The sequence below is a fragment of the Furipterus horrens genome, unplaced genomic scaffold (genome assembly GCF_987537825.1).
Source record: "Furipterus horrens unplaced genomic scaffold, mFurHor1.1.pri manual_scaffold_9, whole genome shotgun sequence".
NCBI classification, from domain to species: Eukaryota; Metazoa; Chordata; class Mammalia; order Chiroptera; family Furipteridae; genus Furipterus; species Furipterus horrens.
The window spans coordinates 99890194-99913387 of NW_028327179.1; the positions used below are offsets into that span (position 1 = coordinate 99890194).

A 23194-nucleotide genomic window follows, 5' to 3' on the forward strand; every position below is an offset into this window, starting at 1 on the left:
TCTCTCTCTTTCTCTCTCTCTGGGGTTCTAACAGTCAACACCTAGAGTGGCAGGCCCCTAAGGCTTCCCCGAGACTTGGGAGCCAGGCCCTGAGGCTCTGCGTCTTCCAGGCGGTTCAGCTCCTGCTGGGGCTGCTGGGTGGGGTCCTGGGGGGACTTGGCTCCACCTTACCCTACGGTCACTGGCGTCTGCTGCACACCTGAAAGCTGGCATCTGGTCAGGGGTTGCTGTGAGTGTGCCCAGAGGACAGTGGACGGGACCGATGGACGTGTCCGAAGGGATGGCCCGTCACCATACTGTCACCGTCAACGTGGTACAGTGGAAAGTTAGCAACCAAAAAGACACTCCAGTCCTGAGGCTAATCCCGTTTCTACAGACGAGAAAATAGCCAAGGGACACAGAGGTGTAAGGCGGCTCTCCCAGCCCCCCTCCCAGGCCAGCCGCTGCTCCCCACTTTCAGCAAATATTAACGAAGGATCCAGGACCCGGATCATGTCTAGATGCTTGCATGGAGACAGGGGAGGCAGACCGAGCTGGAGACTGTAGATGCCACAAGGAAGGGGCACCTCCTGGGTGGTTTGCACAGTGGGGTCCCTATGGCTGTCACTGAACACAACAGTTAATGTCAGTGGGTGGGGGATCCTGTCTGCAGTGGGCTGGCCATGGTGGGATTGAGGCCCGTTGGTAAAGTCACTCGTGCTCAGTGAACAACAGCAAAACATATTCGAAAGCGGGGCCACCATCATCGCCTGTCCACCAGGACGTGCCAGCCTTCCTGCTCTGTGAGCCCAGGAGCAGAGCGGCGCTGGGACAGACGTCTGCCTGAGGCAGCCCAGACTCGTCCTGAACCGAGAGCTTCTCCAGCAACCTCGGTCTTCTACCTGGGTGTTCAGGGAGCTGCCGTGAGGCTTAAGAAGAAGGCGCTGGGGAAGGAAGAGCGGGGACACACCTGGTTTGACCAGCAGCGCTTGGCCACGTCACTGAAACAGAGGGTCGTGCAGCCTGAGGAGTCTGACCCAGGCTTCCACACCATCACCGTCACCGTGACCTTCCCGCACACAGCGAAGCTTAGCTCAAACCCCTGGATGTGAATGAGACACATCACTTCTCAGAAGGCAGACAAGATTTCCCAGCCTCTTCTGCAGCCAAGTATGATCAAGAGACTTACTTCTAGGCAAGGAGGCGTAAGAGGAAATAGTGTGTGCACCTCCAGGGCAGTGCCCCGCTAGAGAAGGGGTGTCATCCTTGCCCACGATGCTCCAGGTGTGACAGCTGGACCTGGAGCAGGCCTTCTCAGACCATGAGGTGAGGCAGGACTGGGGTCCCTTCGCTGGCGAACAGCAGGACAGAAGAAGCGTGACCCATGGCACAATATGCTAACCCCGGTTGCCTGCCTAGATGGTTTTCTGTTTGTTTTTATTTTTCAATCACAGTGGACATCCAACAGGATTTGATATTTATTTCAGGCGGATAGCACAGTGGTTAGACAATTACATAATTTATAAAGCGGTCCCCCTGGTGACTCTAGTGCCCACCTAGCCCCATACGTAGTGGCTACAATATTGTTGGCTCTCTCCCCCAGGCTGGACGTCACAGCCCCGGGACTGTTCTGTAACTACCGATCCGTGCTTCTAATCCCTCCACCTTTTCCCCCAGCCCCCAACCCTCCACCCCTCTGGCCGCCATCGGTCTGTTCCCTGTGTCTCTGAGTCCGTTTCTGTTTTTGTGGTGGTGGTGGTGGTTTATTTTGTTCTTTAGAATTCACAGAGAAGTGCAATCATATGGCATTTGTCGTTCTCTGACTGGCTTATTTCACTTAGCGCAGTACCACCTAGGTTCGTCCATGTTGTACGAATGGTAAGGTTTCCTTCTTTTCATGACCAAGTAATATTCCAGTGTATACATGCAGCACCTCTTCTTTACCCAGTCCTTTAGGGACGGGCACTTAGGTTGCTTCCATATCTTGGCTAGTGCAGATAGCGCTGCGGTGAACACAGGCCTGCAGACCTTGGCGGGGGGCGGGTCTCTTGGAGTCCTCAGGGCGGAGCTAGTGGAGCTCCCCGGGCTATGTAGGTTCAGACTGGGCCCTGTGGAGGGTGGGCTCCACACAGGAAAGGTGGCATCCAACGGCCCTGCAGGAAGAGGGCTCCACACAGGGACAAAGGCGGCCCTCCCTCCAGCCCTCACCCGGAACCCACACAACTCAGTCTCTCCTTATATGTCTCTCCCTTAGCTGCTGACCCTCGGGCGGAGCCCCAGGTGAGTGCCTGTGAGCCAGTTTGTGGGTGGGCTCTTTAAGAGGACGCCCGGGCTTCCGGCAGCCTTCCCTCTCACCTGGACAGGTGGAATCCCCACTGATTTTCGCAGCCAGATGTTATGTGGGCTCCTCTTCCAGGCACTGGTATTCCCGGCTGGGGAGCCTGGACGGGGCTGAGACCCCTCACTCCTCAGGGGGAACCTCTGCAGTTGAGATCTCTGCCCCCTACCCCCGCTGCTGATTCTCAGCCACCACATGTGGGTGTGGGGCAGCCCCTTTCAAGTCTCCGCCCTTCCTACCAGTCTCCACGTGCGTCTTCAGCGCATCCTTAGTTCTAGGACTTCTGTTCAGCTGGACTTCACGTGGTTCTCCAGGCTGATTGTTCCATAATTTAGTTGTAATTTTGGTGTGCTCATGGGAAGAGGTGAGGACAGCTTAGATGTTTATGTAAGAAAGGAACTCGTGTTATCTTACATATTCTGCCACTTACAGCCAGGCATTACTCTGATTAATACATTTTCACCTCAAAAATAAGGAGTGCTACGTCTGTCCGGTCAGTATATTGTGGATAAAATCCATCACTTAAAGAAGGACTATCTCCCAGGGCAGATGCTGGAAAGCACTACCTGATTATAGCGAACTGAAAACTTGGTTCTTTCTTTAAGGAAGAAGCACTGTTTGGGCAACATGGATGAAATGGGATCAGAAGAGAAGAACTGGGGTGTTATCAACCAGCATCGAGCCAAAGGGAGAGACAGCCAGGTTCTTATTTCATCACTTGAGTTGTCTGGAGCCTGTGCATGTCCCCTCTGTACCGTATCCCCACGGGGACATGCTGAGAACATTCCTATCACCGTCCTGCTCTGGCCTAGTCCAGTTCAGGGAGTCACGGGACCCACCGACCATATTCCTGCTGACCCACAGCACAGCCTGGCCGCTGCCCGCATACGGGGAGCTCACGTTTCCCAAGACTCGCTCGTGACTCTCCACGGACTCCCCCAGGAAGGGGGCTTCCAGCTCAGGGGACACCAGAACCCAGGGCGTGAGCCTCACTAGGAAAGCCGGTCTGACCCTTCCCGACACAGCTCGCTTTGCACGTGCCCCTCAGCCCTCCAGAATGGAAAGCTGCATTCCCTATATCTGCGTCTCTCAGACAGAGGAGGGAGGCGGGGAGCAGAGCCATTCCGCCCAGCAGGGGTGGCCGGGGAGGGAATGGTGCTTCCACAGAGACCCGCGCAGAGGCCTAGAGTCGGGGCCAACTTTTCTTTTTAACCTGGGTAGTGGACACCTCGTTATTATGATTGAAACGGCACATACAGGTCTCACACCCTCTTCTGTATGAAGTGCTATAATCACAATAATAATTACACATTAGGCTTCCCTATTCTTGAGGTAACTTCAAACTTGTTAAAACAATGGCTCGTACAAACGTCAGTAATTGTATCAGTTAATGCAAAACTTGTCAGTGATCATCAAACAGACCTTTTGGCTTTAGGATGCCTAACCTGGAAAAGGATCAAAAGCCTGAAAGGCCAATGGGAGGCAGCCGCCTGGGGGTGACAGGCAGAGTAAGGCTAATTATGGTCCCCCCAAAACGCTCTGTCTGCCGAGGTCCAGGCAGGAAAAAGATGACACACTCAAAGTGCTCAAACTGGGTCATTTGAGACATATTTGATGAAGGGACTATTTACAAACCTGCTAGCGAAGTGTAAGGAAAACTGTAAGCGACGATCCCGTACCAGGGTTCGTAACCAAGGGAGGTCAGGGAGGGTGTGGTCAGCCCGGGGTTGGGGGGGGGGCGGGCAAAAGATGGGCAAAGGGAGGAGTTACCGTGTTTCTGTTACAGAAACAGGGGAGTCCAAAAACAAACCCCAGAGCTTGCAGCTGGGAGATAGCGAAAAGGAAGCAACTTTCAGGATGCCCTTGCATGCCTGGGGGTAGTAGCTGGAAACTTTGTTGCAAAAAGATCCCCTTTCCTTCCAAGGCTCAGAAGATGGAGGAGTCTTGGACTGTGGGCTGGTACCGAAGGAGCCTACAGAGCCTGCGTGGGGTTCTGTGAATGGTCAGAGGTGCTTGCAACACCCACTGCAGCAGAGGATGCAGTCAGGGATAGATAAGCAACTGCGGACATTTTAGCTCTCTGGCCCTGGCTCTCTGGGTCTCGGGCTCTCTGGCCCCAGCTCTCGTGGGCTCCCTCCATGTGGCTTGGAGGAGCAGGGGTCTCCAGGCGGCTTTAAGAAGAAGCTCTCGCCATGCAGTTTTGAGAAGGAGAGGAGATCCACGCGGTTTACGGGAAGAAGGCAGTTTGCAAGGAGGCTGAGAATCCAGGCGGTTCTGCATTGAGAGCTGGAGGGCACCACAGCACAGAAAGGACCTCCCCAATCAGAACTGAGTGATTGGCAGCCGCTGGTAAAGCTGAACTGTGCCTAGGAAGTAGGGAAACGGTGTTTCTGACTTTCCTCAGACTGGCCAGGTCTGAGAGGGGGAGGCAGGACTTTGTGTAAATAAACAATTCTTTTTCTTTTCACCAAACTCCGGTATTGAGAGTTATGATTCTGGCGGCGGGCAATCGGGCCCCTAACTAAACAGCCCGTGGGTTCTGTTTCAATCGGAACAGCCCAGGGGTTCTGCTACATTTCCACCAGAGGCAGAGAAAACTGATGGAGATGGTGCCTGACGTGAGCTGTCCCTTCCCAGGGAAGCACTTGACCTGGCCGTGAGGGGTTCTGGGGAATAAGGGCCCACACCACCCGGCTCTGAGATCCTGCTAGTGTCCCTGTGGGCCCAACGGAACAGGAAGTCATGGAACCAGAGAGCCCCGTGATGTGAGCCATAGAAGACACCCCTTGGGGCCCAGGGAAGGCCAGAGAACCATGGAAAGAACACCCAGAGAGCATTTGAAAGAGACCCAGAACAGCTGCTTCTGTCTGTGTGTGAAGGGATCTGGTTGAAAACGTCCCAGAGACAGAAACCGACAAACTAAAGAAGCTCGATGAACCCTACACGGGACCAACACAGCAAAATATAAGCCCAGACAGAACGTAATGACACCACTAAAGACTAAAGAGGAAAATCTTGGGAACAGCTAAATAAAAAGGACCCATCACCCAGAGAGAAGGGTGATCCGAAGTAGAGCCGCCATGGCCAGAGGAAGCGGCAGAACGGGTCTGTGGTTGCTGAGTGGGGGCGCCGTGTTGTAGGGCAGCATCTGAGTGTGACTAAGACGGGATAATTGCTCAGGCAGCTTTTTGAGGATAATGACACTTTTTTATCCAGATCATGGCATTAGCTACATAAATCTACACGTGTATTAAGCTCACAGAACTGTACACAAGTGGAGGGGAGTGGAAGGGGTCCGTCTTCCTGTGTGACAATTTACAACGATACCTAGATAATGAGAAGAAGGTCCATTTGAGATTATTTGCATATATGTCAGCATCTCGGAGTCATTTCTAGATTCATATCATTTTTTCGCATAGAAACAGGAACCTCAAACCTGTGGTTTGGGCTGTGTTTGCAACTAATCAAATAGCTTTCGAATTAAAAAAAAAAAAAAAAAGGCAGGGTTGTCGTGACATCTGATTTCCTGCGGAAGAGAAAACCAGAGAGCTGCGACTCTGAGGCTGCTGGGAAGGGGGGAGGGTCCCCCAACGAGGCAGAGCTGGGTCGGGGGTTGCTGCAGAGAGGCCTGGGAGGGTCAGGCAGAGGAGAGGGCACAGGATGTCTGAGACTCAGCTCCGCTGCCGGACTCTGCCAGTGAAAGACCACTTCTGAGCAGAAGGGCACATTGAGATGACATTCATGCATCTGAAGGAAGACCGGAAAGAATTCACATCCAGTCGGGCCACAGAAGGACTGATTTAGAAACACTGGAGGAGGGAGATTCAGGACCTCTCCAGTTGGGAGGAAGAAAGTGATTCACCAGGGTCTTTAGTTCAGTGTTTAGCCTGCAAATAGTTCTTAGGACAATATGGTTTTTTATTTTTATTTATTGACCTTGAGAGAGAGAGAGAGGAAATGAGAGAGGAACATCGATGTGTTGTTCCACTTACTTGTGTGGAACCCACAACCTTGGTGTATCAGGAGGTTGCTCTGACCAATGAGATAACCAGCCAGGGCATGACAATATATGTGGCAGAGGAGTGTTTTTTAACCCTCGCCAGAGGACATTTCTTTCCATTGTTTTTAGAAAGAGAAGAAGTGAGAGGAAAAAACATCCGCACTAGAGAGAAACGTCCAGTTCCCGCTGCCCGCCCTGGCCCTCGGTGTGGGGGGGCCTGGGATCGCAGATGCCCTGACCAGAGATTGAACCCTAACCCTTATATTTACGGACGACATTCCAACCAAGTGAGTCACACCTGCCAGGGTGACAACGTGCTTTTTAAACTTAATGATTAACCAGTTGAAAGACAGACTGGAAACAAGATTGAATTTAAATTCAGATGCCTGGTGCCACCCCTGAATTCCCCTCTTTTAAGCCTCCAGATGTGAGCAACACCGCCTCCTAGTGGCTACAAAGAGTCTCCTTCGGGAGAAGCCGGAGAAGAAAAAATTAATGTTTTTTACACAATTCTTGGAAAATGACTGATACCTTATGAAACAAATATTTACAAAAACCTCCTGTGTGCCAGACACTGTGGGTACCCCCACACCACCTGCTCTGCTTGAGCCGATTGGTCAGAATCGTGCTATTCCGCCCCCCAGACCCCAGAATCAGGGCAGCTGGGGGGATTTCTTGCTCGCCCCAGCCAGTTTTCTGCCTGTCCCATTTCATCTCAGGGACACACAGTTCAGGAACCAGATAGCCCACCCAGCCTGAGCATCCACAGAGATGGTAGCTTGGTCCTGCCCGAGCCCTGGCCGCTGAGACAGGTCTGCACGCTCACTGGGAAGACTTTCCACACACACGCAAGACCCACTCGGAAAACCACGCATGAACCACTCAGTCCTATGGCTTGTAACTGCCCCATTGCATTCCAAGGGATGCACTCAGGGGAAAAGGTCACCCGCTCACTTGTACCAAAAAGTTGGTAGAAACAGTGTCCATAAACCCCGAAACCAGAAACCAGCCTCATGTCCATCCCCTGCAGACCAGCGTGGCCCACGGCCTCCAAGAGGGAGCCTCTAACTTCCTCTCCCGCCCACCTGGCGACGCGCACCTGCTCACGTGCGCTCTCTCCGGGACTATAGGACCTTGTCGCCCCGGCAGCCGCGTGGCCCACGGCCCCCTGGGCTCCACACGCAGGCTCCGGGAGCGAGACAGGAATGAACGGCAGCCGGGAACAAGCTACACCAGCCGAATGTGGACTCTGCCTGCTTAGCAGCCACTTGCAGGCTTCAGAGGACGATCCCTGAAGTTGGAGCGGGGCCGCTGGACTCCGACTTTTGTCCTGGGCCCGCAGAGGAGATGGGCTGCGAGAAAGGAGCCCGCCCTGCTCCCCGATCTCACGGCCCTTGACTAAAATCTCTTCCCTTTTGCGCCGGCGTCTGCCTCATGAGTTTGATTTTTGTGGTGACAGGCAGCTGAACCTCCATTTCTGTTTGGTCACAGTGAGGGGCCCTCAGGCTACCCGCTCTGCCTGAGACCCTCACCCCGAATGGGGCCTGAGAGCTTTAAGAGGAGGCCTCCTGTGTGTGGAATCCGGGCGTGTCCTGGACAGAGTCCATAGCTGAAAATCAGAGATTTAGCTCCTATTCAGGTACAAAAACATGTCTAATCCTTACCAAAAAGCTAACATTTTAGACTTGGCCCCTGCCTTCTAGGATAAGTTATTATACCGCTGAGATGGGAAGAGATACACTCAGGGTATAATACTGGAAGATGCTTTAGAGGTACGTATAAGCGACGGTGTGGTGTGCTGCTCCCAGCGCCGCGGGCCTCGGTCTCATACACGCTTCCTAGCAGGGACGCACAGCTCTTCTGCAGAAGCAGGCTCTGAAGGGCTGCCTGCTGCCATCAAGGGGACTCAGGGAGTCTCTCCTGTAGAGGAAGGTGCCCATTTGCCCCTCAGGGGTCTCTACACCCCCTTGCCACAGGGAAGCAATGACCTTGAGGGATGCCTGCAGGTTTGGGAGCCCGGGAGACCCAGGCGCAAATCTTGGCTCTGCCACTGACCTGCTGTGCAGTCACAGCGATGGTGCCAACTGCAGGGGGTCACCTTTAGGATCAAGCAAGACCACGTGCATGGAGTTCTTGGCGTGGAGGTGCCCAGGCCTCCATGAGTGGTCGTCATGGTGAAAGGGACCCCCCTAACTAGAGAGAAGGCCTGACCAGTGGGCTCTGTTTATCCCTAAGTGTCCCCTCCTCTCAGTCCCCTGCCTGCAGGCTCACCTCCCTTTAACAGAAACACACAGCACAAACCCTACCCTTCAGCCCAGTCGGGTGGAAACTGGTAGCACAGCACTGTACCTGCTCCTGGTGGGGAGCAAATGACACAGAGACCGGGGTGCGAGCTGGCGGGGGCTGCTGATCCCGCAGGGCCAGGGCTCCCGAAGCTTGTCTCATCCCGTTCTCTCAGCCCCGCCCCACCCGGGACTAAGGTCTCTGCTCGTGGTCTGGCTGCTGCCTGAGCTCCTCACCTGGGCCTCATCCATCCTTCTACTGGTGTGGATAACGTATGATAATATATGTTTTCTTTTTCTTGCTATTTATAAAATCCCACAGCCTTTAGCAAAAAATGATGATGATGATGATGATGATGATGAAGAACAAGAGTCACAGCTGAACAAGAAGCACCCAGGGCACAGGTTCAGAGGCTCGGTGCCCTCGCATTTCCTGGGGCGGCTGCAGCCTGGGTGTGGGTGTTTGAATATCCCCGGGGCTTCCTGCCCTCCGGTGCCGATGATACAAAGTCAGACTCCTCCATTCCCCGGCCTCCCTGCAGAGCCAGCGCTGGAACGCTGCCAGGGGGCACCTGCTCCCAGGGAAGCCAGCCCCGGTGCAGCGTCCTTGGATAAGGGGAACGGGGCTAAAAAAGCGAACTGCAGATGAGGAAGAGGAGGCGGCAGGGCTGCGCTCCAGTCAGGCATCTGAGACTTTGGCCTCAATTACCTGTTGCTTCTCCGCTGCTGCCTCCCATCTGCCTGATCGCTGGCCCAGGTCCCTCTGCTAGTCAGCCTTCCCCCCTTCATGTTATCAGCCCGGTTCATCTGTCTTCCCTCCCGGCTCTCAGCTGGCCTGACTGTGCGCCTCCCTCTCTCCACACCCCACCCCTCCTTGGCCTTCTAAAGCCAGGACCAGCTACATGAACTGCAGAGCCCAGCATAAAATGAAAACGTGGGGCCCCTTGTTCAGAAGTTAGGAACTTCAAGACATGGTAATAGAGCTTTAAACTGGAGGCCCTGCTGAATGTGGGGCCTGGCACCTGAGATAGCTCACACCATGCTCACTGTCCTTGCCCTAAGGGGCCTGTGAGGCCACAGAAAGACTGTCCCCCATTTGATTGCCCGAGACCCCAGCTATATGGCCACCTGCATTAACAGTGACCTCGCTGAAAGGCCACAGCAAACTAAAGGCTTGCAAAGCAAAAGAAACAACACAATAAAAAGGCCACTTCCAGAATGGGAGAAAATATTTGCAGGTCCTATATCTGATAAGGGGTTAATTATCAAAAACAGGTAAAAACTCACAGAACTCAATAACAAAAAAAAAAAAAAAACTGATTAAAAGAGGAACTGAATAGACATTTTTCCAGGGAAGACATGGCCAGCAGGTACTTGGAAAGAGGCTCAGCCTCACTACTCATCATAGGATGTGAATCAAAACCACAGTGAGGCAGCACCTCACACCTGTTAGCATGTCTGTTAGAGATAAGTGTTGATGAAGATGTGAAGAGAAAGGAACCCTCTTGTGCTATTAATGGGAATGTAAATTAATGGAGCCACTATGGAAGCAGTATGGAGGGTCCTCAAAAAATTAAAAACAGAACTACGTTATGACCCAGCAATCACACCTCTGAGTATATTTCCAAAGGAAATGAAAATAGGATGTCAGGGAGATACCTGCATTCCGATGTCTGGTGCAGCAATATTTCAATAGCCAAGACACAGAAACCTCCTAATTGTCTGCCAACAGGTGACTGGGTAAAGAAAATGTGGTTTATAGATTGGAATATTGTTCGGCCATGGGAAAGAAGGAAACTCTGCCGGAACGACCTGGATGGAACTTGAGGGCATTATGCTAAGTGAGGAATAGGTCAGCCAGGGAAAGACCAATACTGTATAGTCTCACTCACGTATGGGATTTAAAAAGGAAAACTTGTAGAAGAGAGAATTGAACCGTGGTTGCCAGGGGCTGAGGGGGTGGCAGAGTGGGGAAGATGCTGGCCAAAGAGCACAGCCTTCCAGCGGGAGGTGATGAGTTCTGGGGATCAAATGCACAGCATAGTGATTACACAATGTTGCATAATATAGTTTAAAGCTTCTAAGAGAATAAATCTTAAATGTTTCCACCATAAATAAGAAATGGCCCTGGCTGGTGTGGCTCAGTGGATTGAGCACCAGCCTGAGAACCAAAGGGTCGCCAGTTCAATTCCCAGTCAGGGCACAGGCCTGGGTTGTGGGCCAGGTCCCCACTCGGGGGGTGCACAGGAGGCAACCACACGTTGATGTTTCTCTCCCTCTTTCTCCCTCCCTTCCCCTCTCTCTAAAAATAAATAAAATCTTTTTAAAAATAGTAATCACATGACATGATGGAGGCTTTGGCCAATGCTACAATAGTAATCATATTATAATATATAAATGTATCAAATCAACACATTCCACACCCTAAATATGCACAATGGTGTAAGTCAATTAATTAAATAAAGCTGGAGGGGGAAACTGGCTGAAGCTTTCCTATCAAGCATGTTTGTTTTTTTTTGTAATCAAAATATTTCTGACATTTGGGTTCCTAACATTTCTTTCAACTCCCTCCTCTACACAATCTGTTCATTCGTTGGCTCTAAAAACAAAGCACAAGGACCCACACTGTGCCCGGCACTGTACTGGTCTCTGTCTCGTTAAATAAATTAGATACATCCCCTGCCTTCCAGGAAGCGGCAGAAGAGACAGATTTGGGGACCACTCATGGCCGCCATCAAAAAATCAACCCGTAACTAGTGCTGGTGAGGATGAGGAGAAAAGGGAGCCTCACACTCCGTTGGTGGGATTATAAATTGGTGCGGCCGCTATGGACATCAGTATGGAGATCCCTCAAAAAATCAGAAGCACAGCTGCCACACAACCCAACCATTCCACTTCTGGGTATTTGTCCGAAGAGAACAAAAACACTAATTCCTAGAGATGCGTGCTCCCTCGTGTTCATTGCAGGATTATGCACAATAGCCAAGATGTGGAAGCAGCCTACACGCTCCCTGATAGAGGAATAGATAAAGAATTGGGGCAGTCTTGACGTCAGAACATGGCGGCAGCGGGACGCCAGCCCGTAGGCAAACGAACCATAGGCAAATGAATCATATGCACATGAATATGGTCCTAGTCCCGCCCATAGGAAATGAAAATGGACTTTGCTCATTCCCAGAAGAAATACTGATGGACTTAGCATGATATATTGACTGGCCTGGTGGGGAAAAAGCAGGGAGATGTAAATGACCTGCTGAATGTGTTGTTGGGTAAACTCACCATAACCGAAATGTGCGTTTGGAAAGCTGTGGCATCTGGGCCTGCAGATCCATGCTAAGATGATTTTTCCAGGCCTTTGGGGGTGACTAGGAGTCTCTACTTCACCTTCTTTGACTTTTCTTCTGATGTGGTGAGTCCTTGAGTTGGTCTGGAAGTCTCCTCTTTTCTCTGACCCCTTTTCCTTCCTTTCTATAACAAACCTGGTGTAAAGTCTTAGGCTGTCCTCTGGGTGATTTCTCAGAGCAAAGGTAGCCTGACACCGGGTGGTGTAGCTCAGTGGCTTGGTCATTATCCTGCAAACCTCAAGGTCACCAGCTTGATCTCTCATCAGGGCACAGGCCTGGGTTGAAGGCCAGGTCCCCAGATGGGGGCACGTGAGAGGCAACCAATTGATGTTTCTCTCCCTCTCTTCCTCCCTCCTTTTCTCTCTCTCTCTAAAAATAAATAAAGTCTTTTTTTTTTTATTATTAAAGTGGTGCATCTGTATAATGGGCTATTACTCAGCCGTAAGAAGAATGAAACTTGTCAGCGGGGTTGGGGGCAGTGCTGGCTGGCGATGGAGGCCAGGGACGCCTTGCTAAACCTCGTGGGATGCACAAGGGCACAGCCCCAAAACAGTTACCAGCCCGGACCATCCGTGCTCCCAGGGCCCCTCGGCACCAGAGGCCCTGCATTCAGAAAAATGGTAGGAGTTTCTCTTTGGAAACCAGTCTTTCCTCATCAGAGATGAAATCTATGATACTTAATTCTTTAGCCTGGAGATTTAACGGGGGACATCTCTGGCCCACCCCAGGCATCCGTGGGAGTTCTTCCCTTCCCATGGTTCCATGAACACAATCCCACTTTCTAGATCGCTTCCATGATCTCTGATGTGTTGTGACCTCATGAAAACAAAATACCAAAACTGAGCGGTGGGAACGCTGTGAGCTGCGATCTCTGGACAGTCGCCCCAGATGCCGAATCTATCTTCACATATTGCGCTGCCCCTCTCCCAGGCGGGGCGTCCTACCTGTGGCTTTCAACATGTACATCCCCAAGGCCTCCAGTTCTGCCCCTTTAAGAAGAGCAGGCAGCCCAGAAGTTAAAGGGCACAATCTTTGCTCAAGTGTTATCTGTAACAGCCACCAATCATTAACCTCACTAGGAGAGAAATCACACCTCAGAAATCAAGGTCACCTTCAACAGCCAGGGACCAGCGTACGGACCACAGACCGGAGTGTGGGGAGCTGAGACAAACAGCGAGGTGAGCTGGGAAAAAGAGCGGGTGGCAGGCTAATAGGCCCGGATCCCAGACGTTGCTGGTCAGCTCCCTCCCCTGAGTCAGAAACAATGACTTCACCAGCATTTCTGCCCAAAGGCTACATTCCTCCCTTTCCTCCCATTGTTCTTAAAGGCTTCTCTTTCCCCGTGGGTACCCAGGACTAGTCCCTCCTCTGCACCCACATGTCTACTACGGAAGTGTGCAGAGGGGCTCCTCTCTCCGACCGTCTCCCCCCAGACATCTCTTGCACCTCTGCCCTCCTTACCACAGCACGGATTCCACCTAGGGCCCCACCCCGCTAGGGGGCCTGAGAACATGCCCCATGTCAGCTCGGAGTCTCTTCCCCTACCTGTCGTCCCCTCTGGGGAGCCCTCGGGGCGACAGCAGCCCAGAGCACAGGCCTCTGGATTCCCTCGCTTGCCAAGGGCCAAGCATCTGCAAGGTGGGGCTCACAGAAGAGGGTGTGCTGGGGGGTTCGATAGTGCCCCCCCAAATTCACATCCTTCCCAGAAACTCAGAATGTGCCCGCCCTTACATGGAAATAGGGATATTGCAGATGTAATTTGTTAAATGAAGTCATACCTGAATAGGGTGTGCCCTGATCTGACTACTGGCCTTATAAGAAGAAAAGGGATACAGAGGCGCTGACACATGGGGGAGACCACCATGTGACAGTGAGGCAGAGGCTGGAGGGGTGAACTTACAAGCCAAGGAACCATGGGGCGCCGAGGATTGCCAGCAGCGCCAGAAGTGGAAAGGGGCAAGGGAAGACCACCCAACGCTGGAAGCTTCCGTGGGGACACAGCCCTGCTGGCCCTCTGATTTCAGGTTTCAGCCTACCGAAGCAGCAGAGAACGGATTTCTGCTGTTTGAAGCCACCCCCAACCCTCAGTCTGGGGGGTCCAGGAAGTCTAGCACAGGAAGACAGAGCCCTGGCCTGGAGGGGCTTGCCGTCCTGGGGGCCATCTCCTCCCCGTCCTGCAGGACATGGTGCTTGCGCTATCCCCCCTCGTAAGAGGATTTCTCTTTCTATTACATTTGATGGTCTCCTTCAAACAAAAAGTGACCTCTGCCCTGGCTGGGGTGGCTCAGTGGATTGAGAGCCGGCCTGCGAGCCAAAGGGTGACTGGTTTGATTCCCAGTCGGGGCACAGGCCTGGGTTGTGGGCCGGGTCCCCAGTTGGGGGCGCATGGGAGACAACCGCACACTGACTTTTCTCTCCCTCTCTTTCTCCCTCCCTTTCCCTCTCTCAAAAAAATAAATAAATAAAATCTTTTAAAAAAAAGTAGCAACTTCCAGCCAAATGGAGGCATAGGTAGACACACTTTGCCTCCCTCCACAAGCATAAGAAGGATTACATTGACCTCAAAACCAAAAAACAACCAGAACTACCAGAAAATCGAACTGCATGGAAGTCCAACAAACAAAGATATAAAGAAGAAATACTCATCCAGACAGGTAGGAGGGGGCGGAGCCGGGGCGGAGAGGACACGGTGGCTGCGGTGGTGGTGGTCGTGGTGGCAGCAGCGGCTGCAGCAGCAGGCTGGTGGGAAGCACAGTCACATATTATAAAAGTCGGGAGGGACACCTGGGAAGCGCTCCCAACACCAGACAGACCATGCAGCTCATGGTCCCAGCTCCAGGGAAAACAAAGCCTCATTGCTTCTGACTGTGCAAACCAGTGGGGGTTGGGGCGGAGGCAGAAACTGCTGGCCTCTCAGCAGAGTCCTCTTGTTTAAAGGGCCCCCACGGTCCTAGAATGTCCTCAGACCCACCCACTCTGAGAATGACGGCCAGGGCAGCAGCTAGAGAGGCGCCAGTCCCATACAAAGTGGGAGAAGTGCCTGGAAAAGGAGCAAGTGCTGGGCAAGCAGCATTGTTTTCTCTCTGACCCCTCCCCACACACACAGCGCCACAACGTGGTGAAATGGGTCGCCCATACTGACGAATCCCTAAGGCTCCGCCCCTTACAACATAACAGGTGCGACAGCTCTACCTGGGACTCGGAGGCAAACAAACACAGGAGCCTGTCAAGATGAGGAGACAGAGAAGTATGGCCCAAAAGGGGGAACAGATCAAGGTTCCAGTGGGAGAACTAAGCAACGAGGAGATAGCCAACCTAACAGATGCAGAATTCAAAACACTGGTGAATAACGATGGTCACAGACTCGATAGACATGACTGAGTACAGCAAATGCAAATGCATAAGGGAAGAAGTGAGGGCTACACTAAGTGAAGTAAAGAAAAGTCCACATGAAAACAATGATGAAGGGAAGGAAGCTGGGGTCCAAATCAATGATTTGGAACATAAAGAAGAAAAAAACAGTCAACCAGTGCAGAATGAGGAAATAAGAATTGAAAAAGAAATGAGGAGAGGCTTAAGAACCTCTGAGACAACTTTAAACATGCCAACGTTTGAATCATAGGGGTGCCAGAAGGAGAAGAGGAAAAGGAAGAAATGGAAAAGTTCTGTGAAAAAATACTGAAGGAAAACTTCCCTAATTTGGTGAAGGAAACAGACACACAAGTCTAGGAAGCACAGAGAGTCCCAAACAAGCTAGACCCAAAGAGAAACACACCAAGACACATCATATTTAAAAGGCCAAAGGTTAAAGATAAAGAGAGAATCTTAAAAGCAGCAAGAGGAAAGAAGAAAGTTACCTACAAAGGGGTCCCCATAAGACTATCAGCTGACTTCTCAAAAGAAACTTTGTAGGCAAGAAGGCACTGGCAAGCAGTATTCAATGTGATGAAAAGCAAGGACCTACAACCAGGATTACTCTACCCAGCAAAGCTATCATTTAGAATGGAAGGGCAGATGAAGTGTTTCCCAGACAAGGTGAAGCTAAAGGAGTTCATTATCATCGAGCCATTATTATATGAAATGTCAGAGGGACTTATTTAAGAAAAAGAAGATCAAAACTCTGAACAGTAAAATGAGAATAAACTTACAACTATCAGCAACAGAATCTAAAAAATAAAAACAAAATCCAACTAAGCAAACCAGAAGAGGAACAGAATCATAGATATGGGGATCATTTGGAGGGTTATCAGCTGGGAGGGGGAGAAATGGCGCAGGGATTAAGAAGCATCATTGGTTGATACAAGCTAGACAGGGGGAAGTTAAGAATAATATAGGAAAGGGTGAAGCCACAGAACTTACATGCATGACCCATGGACATGAACTAAGGGGGGTGGGATTGCTGGAGGGAATGGGGGTACTGGGCAGAAGGGAGCAAAGGAGAAAAAATTGGAACAACTGTAATAGCATAATCGATAAAATATACTTAAAGAAGAAAAGAGGAGTAGCTGGGGATTCTTGCGCGCTTCTGAGACAGGAAGCAGGTCTGTACACATTGTCCTTGTGGCTGATTGATTTCTGGCAACCACCCTGGGAGGCAGGTACTGTGGTTTTTATTTCCATTGTACTATTGAGAAAACAGAGGCCCAGAGAGTTTAAGCAACCTGCCCAAAGTCACATAGCTGGTGCTAGGGGTGGGACACGCGAGCACTTGAACCCCCGCAGAACCCTGAGTGCAGAACCCACTCTTTCAACATCTACACTGTATTTCAAATTTTATCTACATGAAAAATATTCTGGTGTCTCAAAAATGGAGTTCTGCCCTTAATACCCATGTTGACAAACCTGTAGATGATTTTTATAGCAGTTTATTTGAGCCTAAACTGATGGCAAGTGGCAGGAAGCAGGTTCTCAAATGCTTCTGAGAAGGACCGTGTGTGGTTTCAGTTAGACACCTGGAATTAAGAAAGATTATGTGAAGATGCGGGAAGAACAGGGTGGGAGACAATTTACAGGGTGGCGCGCTCTCTTGAGGCTGGTTACGTCTCAGAGGGGATGAAAAAGAGGGTCACTCTGGCTCCTCCAAGGGGCGTTATCCTAAGTGGACGAGAACCATGGACAGGGCTCACTTAAAAACCTGTCCCTGAAGAAGTCCCAGCCCTGGGCTGCGGCTCCCGCAGGACCTGCCCAGGTAAGGATTTATTAATTTATGGTGGCACCGCTTATCGTCCGCACCCAGGACCCAAGAATCGCTCAGTGGCACGTGGAGGGGGTTCCCTGAGTCACAGGCCCCAGCTGCGGAACCTAAAGGTGGAGGTGCAGCCGTGCTGAGGTAACGCACAGACAGGGGGAGAACAGGGGGCTGAGAAAGGTAAGAAAACCCGCAGGGCCAAACAAGTCTTGGGCACAGGCCCTAGCAACGGGGGGGCCTCAGCTGCCCCGGAATGGCCTCTGGCTGGGATGGGGACCCAGGGAGGAAGCTGTGTCTGTAGCAAAACTGCGGGGCCAAAGGGCATCGCAGTCCCCAGCCCAGCCTGATGGAAACCCGCATCCTCCCATAAAACAGCTAAGTTCATCTCTTCTGCGTTCTAGAACCATGAGGCGAGAGACGCTGGCCCTCGGGGCGGCCGTGGCCGCCGTGCTGATGCTGCAGGCGTTGGCCGTGGCGAAGCCGCCCCCGTGGACCCAGTGCGGCAAGGCCGGGGTGTTCGCGGACCTGAGCGCCCAGGAGCTGAAGGCCGTGCGCAGCTTCCTCTGGTCCCGGCGGGAGCTGAGGCTGGAGCGCTCCAGCGCGCCGACCATTGCCAAGAACTCCGTGTTCCTCATTGAGATGCTGCTGCCCAAGAAGCAGAAAGTGCTGAAATTTCTGAACAACGGGCATAAGCGTCCCGTGCGGGAGGCACGCGCTGTCATCTTCTTCGGAGCCCAGGAGCACCCCAACGTCACCGAGTTTGCCGTGTGGCCCCTGCCGCGGCCCCGCTACATGCGCCCGCTGCCGCCCAGGCCCGGGCACCGGGTCTCCTGGGCCTCCAGGCCCATCTCCCTGGTGGAATACGACCTCCTGAGCCTCACCCTGCAGGAGGCCACCGGGCCCCTGCACCAGTTTTTCATCGACACCACAGGCTTCTCCTTCCGCGACTGCCAGAGCCGATGCCTGGTTTTCACGGACGTGGCCCCTCGGGGCGTGGCCTCGGGCCAGCGCCGCTCCTGGTTCATCCTGCAGCTCTCTGTGGAAGGCTACTTCCTGCACCCCACGGGGCTGGAGCTCCTCGTGGACCACGGAAGCACGAACGCCCGGGACTGGGCGGTGGAGCAGGTCTGGTACAACGGGAAGTTCTACCGCAGCCCGGAGGAGCTGGCTCAGAAGTACAAGGACGGACAGGTGGACGTCGTGGTCCTGAAGGACCCGCTTCCCAAGGGCAAGAGGGTGGAGCGCATGGAGGAGCCGCCCCTCTTCTCCTCCTACAAGCCCCGCGGGGACTTCCCCAGCCCCGTCTCCACGCCCGGCCCCCGCCTCGTGGAGCCCCACGGCCCCCGCTACAGGCTGGAGGGCAACACGGTGCAGTACGGGGGCTGGAGCTTCGCCTTCCGGCTGCGCTCCTCCACGGGGCTGCAGGTCCTGAACCTGCACTTCGGCGGCGAGCGCGTCGCCTACGAGGTGAGCGTCCAGGAGGCGGCGGCGCTGTACGGAGGCCACACGCCCGCGGGCATGCAGACCAAGTACATCGACGTGGGCTGGGGCTTGGGCGTCGTCACGCACGAGCTGGCCCCCGGCATCGACTGCCCGGAGACGGCCACCTTCCTGGACGCCCTCCACTACTACGATGCTGACGACCCCGTCCGCTACCCCCGCGCCCTCTGTCTCTTCGAGATGCCCACGGGGGTGCCCCTTCGCCGCCACTTTGACTCCAACTTCAACGGGGGCTTCAACTTCTACGCGGGACTCAAGGGCCGGATGCTGGTGCTGCGGACCACGTCCACCGTCTACAACTACGACTACATTTGGGACTTCAACTTCTACCCCAACGGGGTGATGGAGGCCAAGATGCACGCCACGGGCTACGTGCACGCCACGTTCTACACGCCCGAGGGGCTGCGCCACGGCACGCGCCTGCACACGCACCTGGTTGGCAACATGCACACGCACCTGGTGCACTACCGCGTGGACCTGGACGTGGCAGGTAAGGCTCGGCGGGGACCGGCCCTCCGGACACTAACTCCTGCTCACGGGAGACGGTGCCACCCCTTCCACATTCCGGAGGCAACTGGCTGGGGCGTGTGCCCAGCCTGCTTCTGAAACCTGCAGGCCTGCAAGCCGTGTGCCCCTGAGAAATGGTGCAAGTGAGCAGCACCCCAGTGTTGCCTTGGGTGCAGCAGCGTGGACCCTGTCCTTGCCTGGGGCCCCCCTGGCCCCGGAGGTGGGTGGGTTGGGTAGAAAGGTATGCTCAGGACAGGGGAGCGGATGGCGCCTTGGAATGTAAGACGTGGCACTGCTGCCCAGCACCTTGAGACGAATTTGTTGTCATCAAGGACACTCACTGTGTCTCCTGGATTGATAGTGTCACCACGGCACAGGCACTGTGACAGGCTTTAGCCTGACATCAAATCGCATGTCACAACGGGCCCCCAGGACCAGGAGAGGTGGCTTCCCTTCCTTGTCCCGACCCTCCCTGACTGGCTCAGCCCTGTCTGCCCCCCTGGGCACAGAGGGCGGTGGGCAGAGTCCCTTCTCTCGGACTTCAGAGCAGCCCACAGGCCTGAGACAAGGGTCCCAAACGGAGCTGCCCAGACTCACACCGGAACCTCTGCAGCTGCCTCCGCCCCAGAGCTGGCTCTGCGTGTACCCCCAGCACCCCCTTCGCCCCGATGGTTTGCCGCTGGGTGTGATCTGGAGCGGGAGGTCCCGGTACAGAATGGGGCTGAGTTGCTTCGGGGCGCTGGACCCTCATTCTGCGTCTCCCTGCACGCCTGCAGGCACCAAGAACAGCTTCCAGACCCTGCAGATGAAGCTGGAGAACATCACCAACCCCTGGAGCCCCAAACACCGGGTGGTGCAGCCCACGCTGAAGCAGACGAGGCACCCCCAGGAGCTCCAGGCGGCCTTCCGCTTCGGGCAGGCTCTGCCCAGGTACCTGCTCTTCTCCAGCCCCGAGAAGAACGCCTGGGGCCACAGGCGCAGCTACCGGCTGCAGCTCCACTCCATGGCGGAGCAGGTGCTGCCCCCCGGCTGGCAGGAGGAGCGGGCCGTCACCTGGGCCAGGTGAGGGGGCTCACGGGGCTGAGGAGGGCTAGAGGCTCCTCCCTGTGTCTTCCTAGGTCTGGTGTGTCTGTGTTTCTGTCTGTGAGACTCTGGGTCTGTGTGGCAGTGTACCTGGATGTGTGAGCATGCATGCATGCGTGTGTGTGTGTGTGTGTGTGTGTGTGTGTGTGTGTTTCCAGGGCACGGCTCTGTTTGGGGAGGGGAAGGGGGGGCCCTTTCCTAGCAGCTGAGCCCCAGTTGATGCTTAGTCAGTCTGACTGACTCCCAGTAGATAATCTTGAAACTGGGGGAGGGACACATCATCGACCCAGCAGGTGTGCCCTGGGAGGGGCTGGGAAGCTCCCAGTGCCCGGAAACACCCGGCTTCTCTGCTGACAGGTACCCCCTGGCCGTGACCAAGTACCATGAATCTGAACTGTGTAGCAGCAGCATCTATAACCAGAACGACCCCTGGGACCCACCTGTGGTCTTTGAGGAGTTTCTCCACAACAATGAGAACATTGAAGATAAGGTACTGGCCCTGCCTTCTCCTGCCCCCAACCCAGGCCATACCTGTGCCCTGTCCTGGGATCTGTGCCCATCCCAGGGTCTGTGCCCTGTCCTGGGATCTGTGCCCTATCCTAGGATCTGTGCCCTGTCCTGGGATCTTTGCCCATCCCAGGATCTGTGCCCTGTCCTGGGATCTGTGCCCATCCCAGGATCTGTGTCCTGTCCCAGGATCTGTGCCCTGTCCTAGGATCTGTGCCCTGTCCTGGGATCTGTGCCCATCCCAGGATCTGTGTGCCCTGTCCCGGGATCTGTGCCCTGTCCTGGGATCTGTGCCCTGTCCTAGGATCTGTGCCCTGTCTTGGGATCTGTGCCCATCCCAGGATCTGTGCCCATCCCAGGATCTGTGCCCTGTCCCGGGATCTGTGCCCTGTCCTAGGATCTGTGCCCTGTCCTGGGATCTGTGCCCATCCCAGGATCTGTGTGCCCTGTCCCGGGATCTGTGCCCTGTCCTGGGATCTGTGCCCTGTCCTAGGATCTGTGTCCTGTCCTGGGATCTGTGCCCATCCCAGGATCTGTGTGCCCTGTCCCGGGATCTGTGCCCATCCCAGGATCTGTGTGCCCTGTCCTGGGATCTGTGCCCTGTCCCGGGATCTGTGCCCTGTCCCGGGATCTGTGCCCTGTCCTGGGATCTGTGCCCTTTCCCGTGACCTGGGATCTGTCCCATGACCTGTGCCCTGTCCCGGGATCTGCTCCTGTCACCAGACCCACATTCCCTACTAAGGGGACTTCCGGGGATCGCCCACCCCTCTCCTCTCTGAGCTTCCTCAGCACTACCCACCTCTCTCCCCTCCAGGATTTGGTGGCCTGGGTGACAGTGGGCTTCCTGCACATCCCCCACTCAGAGGACATCCCCAACACTGCTACCCCAGGAAACTCCGTGGGCTTCCTGCTCCGTCCCTTCAACTTCTTCCCAGAGGACCCATCCGTAGCGTCCAGAGACACCGTGATTGTGTGGCCTCGGGACAACGGTCCCAACTTCGTTCAGCGATGGATCCCTGAGGAGAGCGGAGACTGCTTGACCCCTACCCCCTTCAGCTACAATGGGACCTACACACCTGTGTGAAGGGTCCCCTGCCCCCAGCTACCTCCTAACTAGAATCTTGGGCCCCACCCCACCCAAGGACAGATAATAAACCCCTCAGGGCTCGGCTCCAAGTGCTGCTTCTTGGGGGGCGGGGGCTGATGGCGGGCAAGATGTCCACGTGGCCTTGGCCTGCGCCCACCTTGGTCCACCCCACCCGAGAAGACCTCCATCCCTAAGGCGAATGACACCCACTAAAACACTGGGTTCACTTATCAGATTGGTTTTAATAGTCTGAGGCTGGCTTGGGAGTCTGTGGGGGAGCTCCCCTACGTCGTGGATGGGGGGGGGGCAAGCAGTGCGACCATCGGGAGAGGCTACAGGAAAACCTTGCAAAACTGCCAACAGCATGGCCCTCTGACACACTGATGCAGCGTCCAGGGGTTTGTCCCAGAAATTTACCGACAGACACAGGAAAAACACATACACGGTGACTCAGCACGGGGCCACGTGTGATAGCTAAGTCTGAAAAAGACCCAAAGCCGTCTAGGCAAGAGACCTTGCGGCTCTCAGTGAACAATGGCACGTCCACAGTGCAGTGCTGGGGGCTGTAAAGAAACAGGGGAGTGAGGACATCCCCCATACTGATGGGGAAAACCTAAGGAAGAAGAGAAAATAGGTACGGAACCATGTATACAGCGTGCTACCTTTCCTGTAAGTAAAGAGAGGAGGGTATACATTTACTTAGAAGTACACATATATATACATATTTATATTGATTTATCAGAGAAGGAAAACTCTGACTCCAAAAAACCTCCGCTGCCTTGCGGCATAACTCTTCAGGGGAAAGGCTAAGGGAGTAAACCCCGACAGAAAATCCGGAGCCGGAGTCCCTAAGGCGGTTTGACGTTGTAGTCAACACCGGCAACTCCTGCGGCGCACCTGAAGCCAAGCTGTATTGACTCCGTCTTTCCCTTGGACCCTTCAGCTGCGAAGAGAGGGGGGGTCTGCTGCATGGGCAACAGCAGACCCTCCATATCACCCTGCCCAGGCTCTGTAGCTTCAGGTTCACTGGAGAGGACACTCCAGCGTCATCGCAAGATGTCGATTCAACACGGGAGGAGACAGATACCGTGTCACTCCCGAGTCGGACTGCACAGCCACTCTCGGCGGTGCAGATAGACTCTTAAGAAGCTACACCATCGTCTCTCGAGACGGACGGCTGCTGACGACGATATTGATTTATAAAACGCCCTAGAGCCCTGACTGGTGTGGCTCAGTCGATTAGGCGTCATTCCACAAACGGAAAGATCGCAGGTTTGAATCCCGGTCAAGACACGTACCTGGGTTGCAGGTTTGGTCCCCGGTCGGGGCGTATATGGGAGACACCTGATCAGTGTTTGTCTCTCACATGGATGTTTCTC

At 54.0% G+C, this 23194-nt stretch overlaps 1 protein-coding gene across 3 annotated transcripts; it reads left to right on the forward strand.

Moving 5' to 3' along the window:
* Positions 1 to 13011: 13011 nt before the first annotated feature.
* AOC1 (amine oxidase copper containing 1) lies at positions 13012 to 21899 on the forward strand. Of its 3 annotated transcripts, none has more exons than XM_090287675.1 (6): positions 13012 to 13121; positions 17180 to 17311; positions 17533 to 19121; positions 19915 to 20200; positions 20579 to 20711; positions 21543 to 21899. In XM_090287675.1, exons 3-6 carry the CDS (start codon positions 17537 to 17539, stop codon positions 21810 to 21812), a joined length of 2274 nt encoding a protein of 757 aa, XP_090143801.1. In that variant the 5' UTR covers positions 13012 to 13121; positions 17180 to 17311; positions 17533 to 17536; the 3' UTR covers positions 21813 to 21899. The 3 variants fall into 3 exon arrangements, with proteins under 3 accessions (XP_090143801.1, XP_090143802.1, XP_090143803.1); XM_090287677.1 differs by having other exon boundaries at positions 13018 to 13121; positions 17180 to 17272; XM_090287676.1 differs by lacking the exon at positions 17180 to 17311.
* The last annotated feature ends 1295 nt before the right edge of the window (positions 21900 to 23194 follow it).